Raw genomic sequence first — 17,807 nt, forward strand, 5'->3', positions numbered from 1 at the left:
GGCTTTTAGATCAGGTATGGCCTAGGCAGCTTTTGATTCCCAAAGCTGCATAGATGACAATTCTTATTTAAGGTTGGTTGTACCCAACTACATTATATTCAGAGTAAACCCATTTAAATGAATAATCCTAAATTAGTCATCTTGAATACCATAACTGGGTCGATTCTGAGTGGGATTCAGCCCTGTGTGTTTATAGGTGATAGACTGGATCAAAAGAAGCTAGAGAATACAGAGTGTCTGTTGCCTTGGTGCAATACACATCAGAGCACTTTCTGCCTGAGCAGATAATTGACAAACAATTCAGAAGTCATCAAGTCACCCTTCAATTAAATCATTAAGTCACCCTGCAATTGGAGGACAATTTAAGGATTCTTTAAGGGTATGCCAAAGGCAGCTGGCAGAAGTCATGAAGTTGCCCTCTTTTCTCTTCTCTCTTTTGCAGTATAAAAGCAGCACAGCAGTTAGGAGAGAAAGATGAGACAATTATCTAAGGTGTTGATTTGTGTGGCAAGATCCCAGAGCAATGTTATGTACCAGAAGGGGTAGAAACTGCCATAGTTAGTGCTGGGGGTTGCTATTTGATCCAGATTGCCTTGATTGATGAACCTACCTACTTTCTTTTTATTTTGCACCATAAACATTTGGTAAATAATAAACTAAGACAAAATAGCATACCTTACTATGAACCAAATCATGTGTAAGGTTGTATATTTCCTAGAGGTTTGTTGCTCAAAAGCAACACAGCAATAATAATTAGCATTTTCAGATTCCAAAACAGCCATCCTTTGCAACTGGCAATTGTTTACATTGCACAGAGCAATTCTCCGGTCAAGTAGTGTGGACACAAATGCATAATATTTTAGAGTCAAGTGCGCATAACAATGCATCTGTTGGTGAAAATAGAGTACAAAAATGCATTATACAAGGCGAAATTGTTTGCAGAAATGTGTATGGTAAGCAAAACTGTATACAAAAATATGTGTACTAGGAGAAATTAGCACTAAAATGCTAATGAATTTTCATGAGGACTAGTTTCTAAGAAAAGCAAGGCTGATGTGGAAATGTGGAGGATATAGCTTAAGAGCAGAAAAGTGAAAGACTGAGAGGAACCACAATTTTCAGACTTGCCCGTTCCCAGCCCCAGGATAATTATAATTTATTGTCTAACACAAGTTACCTTGGGAAACTTCTTGCATCAAGAAGTGAGATAGAGATAAAATTAAATAAAGTTGTGCAGGCCTAGGATAGAAGAATCCTCTTGGCTGTCAAGAGCTTAAAGACCTTTATGTTGTATTAATTCTCCCTGATCCTAAAACTCCCAATAAGCTGTTGGTTTTACAACATCCATTATGTGTAGCTGTAGGTTTTATTCAACAGCACTGAAATTTATTGGGGGGGGGGCACAAACCATAATCCTCCAATCAGCATTTTGCTATATTAATCAAAATATTGTGCCTAGATAAAAAATATTATTTCGCTTAACTGGCCTTGCAAGATGAAAGCAGAATTCAAGGAAGAAACTTCAGGAAAAGGGTTAAAAAGAGCAAGGCTGGTAGATTTCAAATTTTGCCCCACTGATCCTCTCCAGGGTCAAGAAAGAAATGCTCTGAGCTTCACCAGTTGTAACAAAACAAAACAAAAAAAATCAGTTCGCTGGGAAAAAAGAACTCATTGCATTGGCTTCAAAACCATCAGGCAGCAATCAAAATGGCAGCCAGCTATCTACTGAGAAAACTGTACTTCTTTACCCCATCGACATGCACACAAAACAAGGGAGGGAATTCAATGGAGATTTCTCCACCCCACCTAACTATTGCCTTGGTCAATAGATTTTATGGTGCTTTCCCCTTGATAGATTGGATGGTTTGATTCTGATTTGGTTCGGTTCCAGTTGAGTATTTAAAACTTGCTTGAGAATATATTGGTTTCTGGCATTTTAGTGACAATAAATTGATGGAGTGGGGAATAACTTTTGTCTTTGGGAGAGTGATAAATAGATATATGCCAAAGAATATTGATGCACAATATCCTGCATAATAGGAATTGGAATATATATATATGAATGAGAATAACAGGAACAACAGCTGATGCTGGAATCAGAAATCTCTGTATGAAGATTGTAGAAAGGAAATTTGAGGTGTTGGATAAAGAGAATATTGGTGATAGGATAACATGTTACAGAAACTTTATTGTGTGCACTTTATTTCAGTTGTATTTGCAGTTTATTTTTTAAGAAAGCAGTTGTATTGGCTGCTATATGAACACTCACACTTACACACTTTGAGAACCTTGCTCTTTCAACCATTGGGTCCAGTTGTGGAAGGCTGGTGGTTTTTTAGGTCATCCTTCCATGCTTTTTGATAGACTACAACTCTCATTAACCCTGACCGTTGACCATTCTGCCTGGGACTGGTGATGTCAGGGACCGTGCTGAGAAGAGCTGCACTGAGGAGGAAAGGTGAGAGCCTCCGCCTCCCCCTGCTCCTGATCAAGATCCTGAATCTTCCCAGGAGCAGGAGGACAGTATAGATTTGGAACAGTGGTTTGCAGAGGGATATAGTTCAAAAGGCAGAAGTTGGGAAATACTGGGTGGAGAAGAAGCACTGGGGGGGGGGGAGAGTTAACAGATTCACTGTCTCTGGAAAGTCTTCATCTGCTCAGCCCAAGGTCAAGAAGAGCTGGTAAGGTGGCAGCACAGAAAGCACAGTGGTTGCAAGATCAAGTTACAAGACACAGTAGTGACGTGGGTGACAAGGGAGGAAGTGGGTGGGACCCTTAATTGGGAGCACCACCATTCCTAGGAAATGGATTCTTTCTTCTCTCGTTGTGATCATTAAAGCTTCTAAATGGTAAAAGACTCCTTTCTCTTTGTTCTGCTTATCTACTGCCAAAGGGGGAGGAAGCCTGACAGACATGAGTTGTAGTCCAAAACATCTTAAAGGTGGTAGGCATTACTTAAAAGTAAGTCCTACATAGTGTCTTGTCCAGGTTACATTCCAGATCTGGAGATGTGGCTGGTAGGCTGCAGAGAGCCTCACACCCCTGCCACGAACTGTGTGGCATTTAACAAAAGTCACCTTGGCCACCTCATCATATTTAGGCAGGGGTTGCTATAATGGGACCTACCAGAGGTTGCTAGATTCCAACTTCCATCTGCCCCAGCTCTCATAGCCAATGGTCATGGATTATGAAAGCTGCAGTCAAGCAATATCTGGAGGGCACCACACTGGTCACCCCAAACAAAAATAACCCATGCCTCTCACTCAACATACTCAAAGATTCCTATGAACTTCACCCATGGCCCCTTGAAAGCAGCTGAAAATCTGCTTTTCCTGCAGACAAATGGCCTTCCCACAGTGGTTCAGAATACCTTTAGCACATATTCCCTGAATGCATGAGCCTTAACTTCATTGGGGTGTTCAACCTGTGTCTGGGGTGTGCTGCTCCAGGCTTCAGAGAGGGGCTCTCATATGATTTAATGTTTCTTCATTCCAAAAAGAATATCCCTGCACATAGAAAACTAGGGGCCACATTCAGCTAAGTCATTGAACTAACAGAAGCCAGCAAAATGAGTCCCACTAGCATCATGGGACTTTCCCCCACTCTCTGCCGCACACCCCACATCCTCCCCAAATCTGTTTAGGAGAGTTGGGAGAACCACACAGGAGGAGGAGAAGGGAGATCATCCTTGTGCAGAAACGCTTGTGCTGACAGGGTGATCACCTTAGTGTGAAGTTGAATTCCACCCTAGATATCCAGTGGGAAGACTTCTGGCTTTGCTCTGGTGTATTGTTTTTAGGAAGGAACGTTCTGTTCTGCGCACCCCTACCTGCTGTTTGAATTGACATCACCCAGACACAGATTTCCCACCACACTGAGAACTAGACCTGAATGGAGATTAACATCTGGGGGCAGAGCCTTTCCTGTGCTTATGTTAGTCCGCAGCATACCATGTACACAGATGGCAATATCTAAATAGTAATAAAATTTGTGGCCTATATTTCAAGTGGGATTTGGCTGTGTTCTTTAAGCATCGCTAAGGAGTGTGGTGTTCAACAGCTGATGGGGAGAAGCTGGACCAGAAGCCCTGTTGTATCCCTTGGTGGTCTTAAAAGTCCAGAAGCCATGTTCCTTTAGGAATGCCATCCACTCTGCTTAGTGAAAACGATCTGGCGTCGGCCTATCAGGGTTGCATCTATTCTAGATTTTTATTTTATTTATTTCAGTGGGACTAATCTGAAGGGTTGTGATTTAATGGGGTTGCGAAATGGGCTCTGTGTGTGCATGTGTGACAATAAAATATGTTTACCGTAGAAATAGCTATTTTATAGACAGCAGATTTCCAGACGCTAGGTGATAAACAAACAGATGTCTTGATTATAAACATGAGTAAACATATGCAAAAGATGGGAGATTTAGGCACAATGTGCATTATTTTAGAAAAAAAAGTTTTACCAGGATTTAACCTAATGCATTGATGAGTGTATATATCAGCAATGATTACTGTTGTTTAGAGCTTTATTCATTCCTTTTGTGATGCTTTCGTCACCTTCCCTGTTCTGACTTCTCTCCCATCACAGCTTCAGTAATGTCATCCTTACAGAAAAGAGGGGTTCAGATGCCCTCCATTATTTAAAAGAAAATACAGAGGTGTTGTGAGGGCACATGCAATTCCTCGGGTCTCTGAAGTAAAGATACATATGTACAGAAAGGTCCACTAACACGGTCGCCATGCTAGCTAACACATAAAACCGACACTGTCTTCCCCTGATTCTCACAGATTCAGAGTCAGACCCTGTCCCACAGAGAGTGCAGCATCAGAATTTGCAAAAGGGCTTAATGCAAGCAATACCCATCTCTACATTCCTGGACCAGTGGGAGGAGGAATAACTCAGCAAGTCATGGGCCTTGCTGGTGTTGCTGTGGTAACCCAGAGCACTTATCTCTTATCTCAGAACATCCAGACCTGGGGATGTGCTTCTCAAGACTTGAGACCAAGCACTGTGCAATATAAACCATTGTCTGAATTACAGCAGCAGATATTCATCAGATTGCGAACCTTAGTGAATCATAGATGCGGAGATGGATGACTGACTCACGTTCTGCTTATGGGTTTTGCATGGACCTCTGGTTGGCAGCTGTAAGAAAAAAGCAGAACTAGATGGAGTAGCAGGTTCTTCTTATCTTTGTATGCCTCAAAAAAGGACTCCCATGTAGTAAGGCAATAAGTATGCACATTTAGGAAATTGTGGAACAACAGGCAAAGATTCATTTTTGAAGATGGTTCAAGAAGGGAGGAAGCGGGTGGAGATCTGGAGCCTTGCAAAAAGGACCTGGGACTCAGGCTTCCTGGGTACTTCCTAACTACCCCTGACTAATCTCCCATCATTCCTGACCATTTGCCATGCTAGCAGAGACTGATGGGAGCCAGATTCCAACAACATCTGCAGAGCACCGTCTTGGCTATACCTACTATAGGAATGAGGGAGAAATTTGATTCAGTTTGCACCAAAGGCAAAGTTACTTTTTTCACACGTTTTTTCACACGTGCATGGGCTGAAATACAGCCATCCTTCAAAACATGCATTTGACCAAAATTTTGCAGTGCAGATCTCCAGCAAAGCACTGTGTACCAAAATGCCTATATGTGCTATACTAAAATGTGTGTATATTAGTGAAGATAATGTACAAACTTGCATTGCCTTTGGGGAAAGTTGCTTTGCCAAAAGGTTTATATTTGACAAAGTTGCACACACCATGGGTCTCTTACAAGAAATTCACATAAAAAATACTGGTGAATTTTCATGCGAATTCCTTTTTAAAAAAAATCACAAACTGCTGAGTAAATGCGGAAAACTAAACTTAAGTTTAGAAAAAAGATTAGAAACGGAGAGAAACCAAAATTGACATATTCTCTCATCTCTAGCTATAAGTAACCCTGCCTGTGAGGTGGGGTTAAATAAGCACCTCAAGTGGAAGAAGCCAAAAGGTTGGCACCCCACCTGCCCCACTGGCAGAGCTGCGGTTCCACTTTCCACCCACAGGGGCACTGCCTCTTTGGCTCCCCAGGTAAGGGCAAGGAGCGGGGGAGCAAGGTGGCACATTCCCCTTTCACCTTAGGCGGCAAAACAAGATGGGCCGCCCTGGCTGTAAGTCAGGCATCCCCAACCTGCGGCCCTCCAGATGTTTTGGCCTACAACTCCCATGATTCCTAGCTAACAGGACCAGTGGTCAGGGATGGTGGGAATTGAAGTCCAAAACATCTGGAGGGCCAAAGGTTGGGGATGCCTGCTGTAAAGGCAGTTGCCTGGTCCCATTTTACATCTTGCGATTGAGGAGAAAGAAGGCACCCTCTACAGTGGTACCTCGGGTTAAGAACTTAATTCGTTCTGGACGTCTGTTCTTAACCTGAAACTGTTCTTAACCTGAAGCACCACTTTAACTAATGGGGCTTCCCACTGCCACCACATGATTTCTGTTCTCATCCTGAAGCAAAGTTAACCTGAAGTACTATTTCTGGGTTAGCGGAGTCTGTAACCTGAAACATCTGTAACCTGAAGCGTCTGTAACCCGAGGTACCACTGTACTTCAAAAATGCCTTTGAGGACATTTTCAGAAAGCCATATGTCCAGCACATGTTTATATAACCTCCATCCATATTCCTGTTAACTAAGGAAGTGTAAGAGGAAATGGCCCAAGCATGCAGCTAGATGCAGCTGGTTTCTAAAATGCTTTTTAAATGTATCTTCCATATACACTGTTAAGGAAGAGAGAGAAGGACTTGCCAAGTGCCCCCATTTGGAGATCAGAGGAATGGAAAGGTCACAATACAGAACAAAATGTGGATCCTAAACTTAACATTTTGTCCATCTCCTTATTGCCATGGCGTTTAGCTGGAGCGCTACAGAAACCACAGCATGTTGGGAGGTTTGATGTACACCAAATTATAACGTCAAGGGTGTTTACCTGAACTTCTCCAGACTTCCGATCCATTCAGCGAAGCAGATGTTCTCACAAGATTTAGCAGCCCATCCTGCTAATGGATGGGTAGTTTATACCACAAGGAAAAACATTTTTCTTTAGAGTTTTGTGGTTGTGCCTCTGATTCTAGCCAAACCCAGAAAGCAAATATGTGCCTTAAAAAAAAACCAACAATAATGATGAACCATTGCAAATAGCTAATAAAAAGTTATGTTAGCCTTTGTTTCATAAAACCTTTCATGTGCACTCCATGGCACCGTGTAAATCAAATTGGTTTTTATGGAAATACATTGCAGAAAATAACAGGATTCTTCCAAACTTTAGCAATCCCTCAGCCCAGATAACTCTGGAAATTGTAGCTCTGTTAGGGAAACAGGGGCCTCATAACTCTCAGCATCCTGAACAAACTACAGTTCCCAGGATTCTTTGGGGAAACCATGACTGTTAGTGGTATAAGAGTGCTTTAAACATATGGTGTGGCTATGAACTATCATTCTTCCTTGTATGCTGAACAGAGAGAGAAGGATCCAAATGTTGCTGATCTTTCAGCATTTTGAAGCTTGGGTGAACATAGAAAACTGAAAAAGCAGCATGCTAAATAAAAAAAACTCTTGCTTGTTAATTGAATTAAAAAATACATTGCTACACTGATTTCTTTAAAAGCTTTTTTTTTAAAAAAAGACTTCACTTAAATAAATAACATTGAACAGCTGTTAGGCTAGGCAGACAGCAGACAACCTCCCCACCTTCTTGGGCTTGCAGGAAAGCTCAGCTGGAAATGACATGCATATTTCAGGAAAGACAAGCACCAGGATGGTTGCAGAGTGCAGCCCTCCAGAGAAATGATTTGCTGAATGCAAAAAATGGGACACCCCTTGACCCCCCCTTGAATGCAAAGTTAATACAACAAAAGACTGCATCGTACCCATGAGAATATCACTAATTTTATTTTTCTTCTCCCTTTGGACATTTTTTTTCTGTATTCCATTTCTCTTTTCATTAATTGATGGAGCGTGGTTGAAAAAATGCAGTTTTTTTGTGTAGTAGAAGTGTGTATGTGTGTATAAAAAAACCCCTGACTTTTGCCCCTGACCACACCACTGGGGTGCGGCCCCTGAAAGGGTCCCCACGATGCAATGTGGCTCTCAGACTGACTGAATTTACTTCCCCAAATTACGCTCACTGCAGACACATGCTGCAATCAAAGGTCAGTATTCGAGCACTTTCTGTACCTAGGGCACCTGATGTTACATGACAGTAAATAATGAAGAAATCCTGCTTGAATGTCTCCATCCTACGAGACTCTTGTACAGAGCTGCGGTGTTGTAGCTAAGAGACTGAGGCCCCCTTATATGCTGAATTCAGTGTGAAATCCATTCAAGCCAAATTCTCAACATGCTAGTTTGGTTGTGTGAATCTGCTCTGTCTTGCAAGAGAGACTGCCCAGGTCAATAAGGTTTTTATTGTGCCATACAGCCTTCAAATACAGCAGCTGTCTAGAATATGGATAAGGAACCTGTGGCCTTTTCCAAATATCGTCAGTGGTGAAGGACAATGGAAGTTGTAGCCCAGTAGCATCCAGAAGCTGCCGGCTCTTCACCTAGAGAATGTCCCTGAACAAAAGATTTGTACTCCTCTGAATCTAACTTCATTTGTTTCTTTCTCCACAGCTCTTGTGGTGCGTTTTCTGACCAAACGGTTCATATGGGAGTACGATCCTACTCTTGGTAAGTTCTATTCCAGGCATGGGCAAACTCGGCCCTCCAGATGTTTTGGGACTACAACTCCCATCATCCCTGACGACTGGTCCTGTTAGCTAGGGATTATGGGCGTTGTAGTCCCAAAACATCTGGAGGGCCGAGTTTGCCTGTGCCTGTTCTATTCTGTTGCCTGTAAACCATGGAATGCCGCAGAGCCGGTTGGAAAGACGATTTATAGTACTTGACTGATTTATAGTACCTCTCCCACTCCACAACCTTCTAACGTCCAGTCACTTTCAAGATCAGCAAGGGAACAATCCTAGCATTGTTATTGGAATGATAAGCCCTCCCCCCCCCAAAAACCCCAATGGTCATTGATCCAATGCACTAGGTAGGGCATACTCTTGATGTAAACTTTACCCTAGTGAAATGAGGGATGAACCCAAGTTGTGGGGGGGTGCAATACATTCCCTTGTCATGGTCAGATATTTTCTGGTAAAGTTTGAACTGGAATTCCCTTCCTATTGACATCAGGCAGGGAGCCAGTGTGGTGTAGTGGTTAAGAGCGGTGGACTCGTAATCTGGTGAACTGGGTTCGTTTCCCTGCTCCTCCACATGCAGCTGCTGGGTGACCTTGGGCTAGTCACACTTCTCTGCAGTCTCTCAGCCTCACTCACCTCACAGAGTGTTTGTTGTGGGGGAGGAAGGAAAAGGAGATTGTTAGCCGCTTTGAGACTCCTTAGGATAGTGATAAAGCGGGATATCAAATCCAAACTCCTCCTCCTCCTCCTCCTCCTCCTCCTCCTCCTCCTCCTCCTCCTCTTCTTAGAATCATAGAATCATAGAATCATAGAGTTGGAAGAGACCACAAGGGCCATCGAGTCCAACCCCCTGCCAAGCAGGAAACACCATCAGAGCACTCCTGACATATGGTTGTCAAGCCTCTGCTTAAAGACCTCCAAAGTAGGAGACTCCACCACACTCCTTGGCAGCAAATTCCACTGTCGAACAGCTCTTACTGTCAGGAAGTTCTTCCTAATGTTTAGGTGGAATCTTCTTTCTTGTAGTTTGGATCCATTGCTCCGTGTCCGCTTCTCTGGAGCAGCAGAAAACAACCTTTCTCCCTCCTCTATGTGACATCCTTTTATATATTTGAACATGGCTATCATATCACCCCTTAACCTCCTCTTCTCCAGGCTAAACATGCCCAGCTCCCTTAGCCGTTCCTCATAAGGCATCGTTTCCAGGCCTTTGACCATTTTGGTTGCCCTCCTCTGGACACGTTCCAGTTTGTCAGTGTCCTTCTTGAATTGTGGTGCCCAGAACTGGACACAGTACTCCAGGTGTGGTCTGACCAGAGCAGAATACAGTGGCACTATTACTTCCCTTGATCTAGATGCTATACTCCTATTGATGCAGCCCAGAATTGCATTGGCTTTTTTAGCTGCCGCGTCACACTGTTGGCTCATGTCAAGTTTGTGGTCAACCAAGACTCCTAGATCCTTTTCACATGTACTGCTCTCAAGCCAGGTGTCACCCATCTTGTATTTGTGCCTCTCATTTTTTTTGCCCAAGTGCAATACTTTACATTTCTCCCTGTTAAAATTCATCTTGTTTGCTTTTGCCCAGTTCTCTAATCTGTCAAGGTCGTTTTGAAGTGTGATCCTGTCCTCTGGGGTGTTAGCCACCCCTCCCAGTTTGGTGTCATCTGCAAATTTGATCAGGATGCCCTTGAGTACATCATCCAAGTCGTTGATAAAGATGTTGAATAAGACCGGGCCCAAGACAGAACCCTGTGGCACCCCACTAGTCACTTTTCTCCAGGATGAAGAGGAACCATTGATGAGCACCCTTTGGGTTCGGTCAGTCAGCCAGTTACAAATCCACTGAGTGGTAGCATAGTCAAGACCACATTTTACCAGCTTCTTTACAAGAATATCATGGGGCACCTTGTCAAATGCCTTGCTGAAATCAAGGTAGGCTACATCCACTGCGTTCCCTTCATCTACCAGGCTTGTAATTCTGTCAAAAAACGAGATCAGGTTAGTCTGACATGACTTATTTTTCAGAAATCCATGCTGACTATTGGTGATCACAGCATTCCTTTCTAGGTGCTCACAGACTGTTTGCTTAATGATCTGTTCCAGAATCTTCCCTGCTATTGATGTCAGACTGACTGGGCGGTAATTATTTGGGTCCTCTCTTTTCCCCTTTTTGAAAATAGGGACAACATTTGCCCTCCTCCAGTCTGCCGGGACTTCGCCTGTTCTCCAGGAATTCTCAAAGATGACTGCCAGTGGTTCTGAGATCACATCTGCCAGTTCTTTTAATACTCTTGGATGCAGTTCATCTGGCCCTGGAGACTTGAATACATCTAATCTAGCCAAATATTCTTGTACTATCTCCTTAGTTATTCTGGGCTGTGTTTCCTTTTCTGAATCATTTGCTCCAAATTCTTCAGGTCGGGCATTGTTTTCTTTATCGGAGAAGACTGAGGCAAAGAAGGCATTGAGGAGTTCAGCCCTTTCTGTGTCCCCTGTTTGCATTTCACCATCTTCTCCTCTGAGTGACCCCACTGTTTCTTTGTTCTTCCTTTTGCTACGAACATACCCATAAAAGCCTTTTTTGTTGCTTTTAACCTCTCTAGCAAGCCTGAGTTCATTCTGTGCTTTAGCTTTTCTGACTTTGTGTCTACACGTGCTGGCTATTTGTTTGAATTCCTCTTTGGTGGTTTCCCCCCTTTTCCATTTTTTGTACACATCCTTTTTTAATCTTAATTCAGTTAAAAGTTCTTTAGATAGCCACCCTGGTTTCTTTAGGCACCTTCCATGTTTTCGTCTCATTGGTATTGCCTGACGTTGTGCTTTTACTATCTCCCTCTTAACAAACTCCCAGCCATCATGAACTCCCTTTCCTTTTAGTATTGCTGTCCATGGGATCTCACCCAGCACTTCCCTAAGTTTTATGAAGTCGGCTTTCTTAAAGTCAAGAAATTGAGTCCTAGTATGCTTGGCTGCTACTTTCCGCTGTATAGTAAACTTCAGAAGAGCATGATCACTCGCGCCTAATGATCCTTCCACATCTACCCCACTAACCAGGTCATCAACATTGGTTAGGACCAGATCTAAAATGGCTGTTCCTCTTGTTGCTTCTCCCACTTTCTGGACAATGAAGTTGTCTGCAAGGCCAGTGAGGAATCTGTTTGACCTTATGCTCTTGGCTGAGTTTGACGTCCAACAAATATCCGGGTAATTGAAGTCCCCCATTACTACTATCTCCCTTCCTTTTGCATGCTTGGCCATCTGTTCCAGGAAGGCAGCATCTATGTCCTCCGTTTGGCTTGGGGATCTATAGTAAACTCCCACAATGAGGTCTCTGTTATTCTTCTCTCCCTTAATTTTGACCCAAATGCTCTCACTTTGGCTTTGAGGTTCTAAATCTTGGATCTCTTCACAGGTATACACATCCCTGACATATAACGCCACTCCTCCTCCTTTCTTGTCTGGTCTGTTTCTCTGAAATAGATTGTATCCCCCCATTATTACATTCCAATCGTGGGACTTATCCCACCAGGTTTCAGTGATGCCTATTATGTCATATTTAGTTTGCTGTACCAAGAGCTCAAGCTCATCTTGTTTATTTCCCATGCTTTGCGCATTAGTGTACAGACATTGAAGTCCATTAATCATTCCCCCGTGTCTCTTATTTAAGGATTTTTTCCTCCCTCCACTAGGTCCGCGTGCTGTTTGCTCCATTTGGTGCAAACATTTTCCATTTTCCATTTTCCATTCCATTTTCTTCTTCTTCTTCTTCTTCTTCTTCTTCTTCTTCTTCTTCTTCTTCTTCTTCCTTCACTGCTCGTTTTTTCAGCACCTGTTTGAAACATTTTTGCTTAGGCAGGTTTATCCAGAACCATCCATGTTGATGCATTTTACTATTACAGTGGTACCTCTAGTTACGAACTTAATTTGTTCCGGAGGTCCATTCTCAACCTGAAACTGCTCTTAACTAGAGGCGTGCTAGTGGGGCTTCTTGCTGCTGCCGCTGCACCGCCAGCGCACAATTTCTGTTCTCATCCTGGGGCAAAGTTCTCAACTCGAGGTAACTCTTCCAGGTTAGCAGAGTTTGTAACCTGAAGCGTTTGTAACTTGGGGTACCACTGTAATTAAAAATGTTTTTATTGACGATTTTGATATTTCTCACAAGCCCCTTGGAAGTTCTACTGCAAGCAAGCGATATACACATTTCGCTCAATGAAATAGAAGATAAATAAAAGCCTTCTTTTAGGAATTTGAACACACATACACCCCGCACACACACACAAAGCAATTCCCTCTCTATTTATGCAGGTGGTGGCAGAATGGTCCTACAAAAATGGAGTAGGAAAGTCAGCCCACCCCTAGTTTATGCGAACGTGGGTGTGCTTATATAAATTGTGAAGAATTCGGCATTTGTTGATGTGGTTTTCGAGTTGGCTTGGCACAGGATTCTGCTCATTTTTTCCCTAAAGAGTAGAGTATACAAACGTCCAAAGGTCACGGCACTAGCAGTACCTCAGGCTGAAGGTGTAATGAAAACCGCTCTGATAGCTGTGCAGAATAGCGAAGCCATGCACTGTTAAGAGCACTCTTCTCTGCCAGTACACCAGGCAATAAGACTTGGATCTGATTCAACCCCCAACAAGGCAATTAAAGTTAGATTTGGAGCACGATACAAAACCAGTCCATTAAGCATTCCCAAGGTTTTTTGGGGGTGGGGAGAATCTTGGCTTCTTGAAAAGTCTTTTCTTGATGGTTCAAATTCTCCAAGCTATTCTAAAAAACCCAAATGACCTGGCCTTCCCATTGTGGTCTTCTCCAAATGTGGAGCATTCATGCAAAGTCAGAATTTGTGTGATCCTTTTTCTGGCAACCCGTTTCAACTCCAGCATATGGCATTGCAGTCGCATACTCGGCAGACCAAGGACAATTTAAATGATCTGTGGACGGCTGCCAGGTCCTCTAAAAACAAGCCCGTGCAAAATCAAATAAATGGCTCTCTTGCCAATGAAGCTGTTCATTCTTAACAGGGCTTTTGGAACATCTTTCTCCCCACCACTACTACCTTCTAAATGCTCCCTTGTGGCTTTTGAGCAGTTATGTCAGGCAATGAGATACACAGAATGGGTATGACTTGTGGTGTTGGGGGGGGGAGAGATGTTTGGAGCGCTTGCCAGCACAGATGACTTGGACATTTTATTTCTAAAAACCACTGGAGGTGAAAGGAATAGGCGGGTTGGCTTTTAAACATAGGATTGTTCTCTAAAATCTTTTACGCCAGTGTGTAAGTATGGAGTTACTTACCATAATGCTTAGCTCAATGACCTTTCAAAAATAGATAGGTCACATGAACATTAATGGCTCTTACGTGCAATGTGTGTTTAAAGTAGCATCATACCAATTTAAACAGCCATGTCTCCTGCCCCCCCTCCCCCAAAGAATCCTGGGAGCTGTTGTTCATTAAGGCTGCTGAAAGTTGTTAAAGGTAAAGGTAAAGGGACCCCTGACCATTAGGTCCAGTCGTGGCCGACTCTGGGGTTGCTGCACTCATCTCGCTTTATTGGCCAAGGGAGCCAGCGTACAGCTTCCGGTCATGTGGCCAGCATGACTAAGCCGCTTCTGGAGAACCAAAGCAGCACACAGAAACGCCGTTTACCTTCCCGCCGGAATGGTACCTATTTATCTGCTTGCACTTTGACGTGCTTTCGAACTGCTAGGTTGGCAGGAGCAGGGACCGAGCAACGGGAGCTCACCTCGTCGCAGGGATTTGAACCGCCAACCTTCTGAACGGCAAGCCCTAGGCTCTGTGATTTAACCCACAGTGCCTGTTAAGAGACCCCTATTCCCCTCACAGAACTACAAATCCTAGAGTGGTTTAACAGTTAATGCCATTTCCCAGGCTCTGTTTGTGGAGAAGGTGCTGTTTACTGAGCCTCCATTGAGATTAGTTCGTGGAGAGGTTATATATTATCCTAAGCAATCCTTATCCTGCTCTTTCCAGTGCATTTTCCCCTTTCAATTTCCTTACTGAACTAAGTCCACAAGGTTTTTTTGGGTTTAAATGAAAGTTCGTTGTGCAAGAGTGCCCGATCCACTTCTTCAACTGCACAAATTGCATTTGCCAGTCGGCAGTTGAATTCCACCTGCAAAATAGCGCCTGTCTAGAAGCAGCAACCTTGTGCAAAATGAACTCATCAAAAATTGCTGATACTCTTTGAGGGGGATAGTGAAGAAAGGTGGCATTGCTATTCTTCCAAGGAGAAGGTGGCACTGGATTCTGTATCAGAGTTCTGTAGTCTGTCCCCTGTTTAATTAGTGGCATTCCTTGTTTGGGGAGCTGTTTTCTTATCCAGATTTTCACAGCTAAAGAGCATCATAGTGTGTTATCATTCTCAAGGCTACCTTGACAGGTACCTGCCCCGCAAAGACATGATTTCCAGTTGCCAAAGGGGAGAGCGGAATATTCAAGTTACTCAACTTCATACAAATTTAATATGCCTTCTGTTGCCAGCTCCCTTCTCTCCTCTCCACTGACGTGGATGGATTGGGCTTTGGGATCTTCTTCCACATCATTTGTGCAGCAGAACTAAAATCTGGGCTCCCAGATAGATTTTCCCATCCATCCTATATCCCCAGATGCCATGCAGGATAAATAATGCAAGGCAGTGCACTGCAATATGTTGAGCCATGGTTTGTGCCCCAAGCAATTATAAATAAAAAGGAATTTTGTTATGGGGCGGGGGGTGTTCCTGCTCTTTTTCGTCTGAAATTTCCAGTGAGTGGTGTCCACAGTACATGGTTTCCTACAGGGGTGTGTAGGAAGCTTCTTTCCTAGGGAGGGCCAGTGACTCTCAGGAAGTCAATGAAGGGGCGGAGCCAATGGTGGGTGGAGCCACAACCCGTGTGGGCAGAACTACCACTTCTCCCTCGCACTCGTTCTCTCCCACAGCTCTGCCTGCCTCTAGCAAGCCCCCATAGGAGAGCCCACCACCAAAGTGTTAGGCAGGGTAGTGTACCTTTTCCTCCTGGGCAACCTTTTGGGGGCCACATGAAAGTGGTGGGTAAGGCCAGAGGCAACAGTGGGCAGAGTAATGTATGTATCAGGAATGAGCCAGCAATAAATCACACGGGGTAAGTGAAGTTAACTCTTTATTAGAAGAAACAAGGTCTGGTCAAGGGTCCCTGGCTTAATGAGCACAGCAACTCTCCTGTGGTAGGTTTTGGTCTTAGGAGGCAGTTGCTGAGACTGAAGGTCCCTGCCTTCCCGCAGCTGCCCAAGTCTCTTATTCTTCCGGGTCATTTCCAAGCAATCTGAGGGTACGCTGACACGCCTGCCTTTGCTTCTCCTTCTTCATACCTCTCCTGGTCATAGATCTAAGGGAAGGGGGATTGTTGCAGCAGGAGGGGGAGACACCATGGCTTCTTCACCAGCCTGATTCATCTCTGCTTCTTGGCCTTCATTCTCCATTCTTGGATCTTCATTCTGGATTTCTCTTTGCCACAGACTCCCCCAGCTCACTAAGCTCTTTTACCTCTGCAGCGTCTGACACTTCCCCCCTAGTTTTCTCCCTCTGACCCCACATCGCCATCCCACCACCAATTCACGGGCTCTGAGCCTTCTTCACTTGGGGGTTCCCCAGCTGGTGCCCCCCCCCATTCCTCTGCATCCAGCCAGTCCACAACAATATGTAAATTTTACTTTTGAATAGTAGGCTAGTTTCTACACACACATCTCACACGTCCTTCTCTGTCCTCCATCCAGGCAAGCAAGAGGCACCAACAGAGTTCAAGGACACATCACAGTGCGATAAAAACACTCAGGGAGGGTGCAAAGCAAGGCTGGTGAGGGATGTGGTCTGGGGAGAAGGGGTGGGGTCTGGGAAGAGTCCTGAGGGCCAGTCAGAAAAGCATTTGGCCCCCCAAGCCTGAGGTTTCCCGTTCCTGAGTTAGGAGTTTGTGTAGTGGGTATATGAGTTTCACCTAACACCAGAGACTCTACATTCTGATTCCATGTTTTCTAGCGTACTCATTAGCTCTGTGGCACAAATCAGCCCAGGGGAGTTTTTTTTCAATCTGCTTTCTCTTTTTTTCCTTCTCGCTACATCTCCTTTATAAGAACTTTGTGTCTCTGGCAATTTAAAAGTAAATTGAATTGGGCAACATGGGGTGGGAAGGAATGAAAGTGCCTGGCTCTGCCAATATTCCGTAGCCCCCATTGTTGTTGTTTTTAAATGAAAGCTGAACCAAACTAATATCTCAAGCATGGATCTAAATATTTAAAGCGTGAGTTTTACATATCTCAAAATCTTGGCTTTCAATCCAGTCAGGGAACAGAACATGACAGGAAAGAGAGCCAAATAACAAACCAGCCATCGGATTAATGACGGTGGGAAAAGATCCAAGGTTATGCCAGTAGCATGTAAAATGGATTAACATCATGTTTTGTGGCTATGAATTTTTACATCTATATTCTGCCCTTTCTCCAAGGCGTTGGGTGATGTTACATTCCTCTTGCTCCTTCCTTTTAACCTCACAACATCCCTGTGAGGGAGGTTACATGGAGAGATTGTACCTGGACCAAAGTTACCTGGTGAACTTCTCATGGCTGAGTGTGGACTTAAAATATGGGTCACCCTAGCCCTAAGTCTGTTGCTCTTAAACATGGCAGACATTCAGTCTTCCAGCTCACGAGGAGCCATGGGGGCAGGGAGACAAAAGACAGAGCTAGCATGCTGGTTTTTATGTATTGAGTTGAATTGGATCCAAAAAGCAGCAGTCTGATTGGTCCTAGAACAATAGGATCCAGAATGCAGCAGTCTGATTGGTCCACAGGAGCCACCCAATCCAGCTCCAGGCAACCTGATTGGCCTACAAGAGAATCCCGGAATTAACCAATCACGTGGGGTCCATTGTGTAAATAATGCATATAAGGCAGACATTCTGGGGGAACTTCCATTCCTCCTCACCACTATGGGCTGAATAAAGAGCATGAAATCCACTGTCGACTCCGAGTATATTTCACTGGCGACAAAGGTGGGATCCCGCTGAGCTGACCGCCACACACAGCACCACAGCACCGCCACCCTCT

At 44.1% G+C, this 17,807-nt stretch overlaps 1 protein-coding gene across 4 annotated transcripts in view; it reads left to right on the forward strand.

Moving 5' to 3' along the window:
• RERG (RAS like estrogen regulated growth inhibitor) overlaps positions 1-17,807 on the forward strand; it is a 94,424-nt gene that overhangs the window by 72,755 nt on the left and 3,862 nt on the right. For 3 of the 4 annotated variants that reach the window (XM_083461625.1, XM_083461626.1, XM_083461627.1), the window contains exon 3: positions 8,652-8,708. The exons of the other annotated variant lie outside the window; for it this stretch is intronic. In XM_083461625.1, coding sequence (XP_083317751.1) covers positions 8,652-8,708 — 57 coding nt within the window. The remainder of the gene's footprint in view (positions 1-8,651; positions 8,709-17,807) is intronic. 4 annotated transcript variants of the gene reach the window in all.

The sequence above is a fragment of the Podarcis liolepis genome, assembly GCF_965112155.1.
Source record: "Podarcis liolepis genome assembly, chromosome: 10".
Lineage (NCBI taxonomy): Eukaryota > Metazoa > Chordata > Lepidosauria > Squamata > Lacertidae > Podarcis > Podarcis liolepis.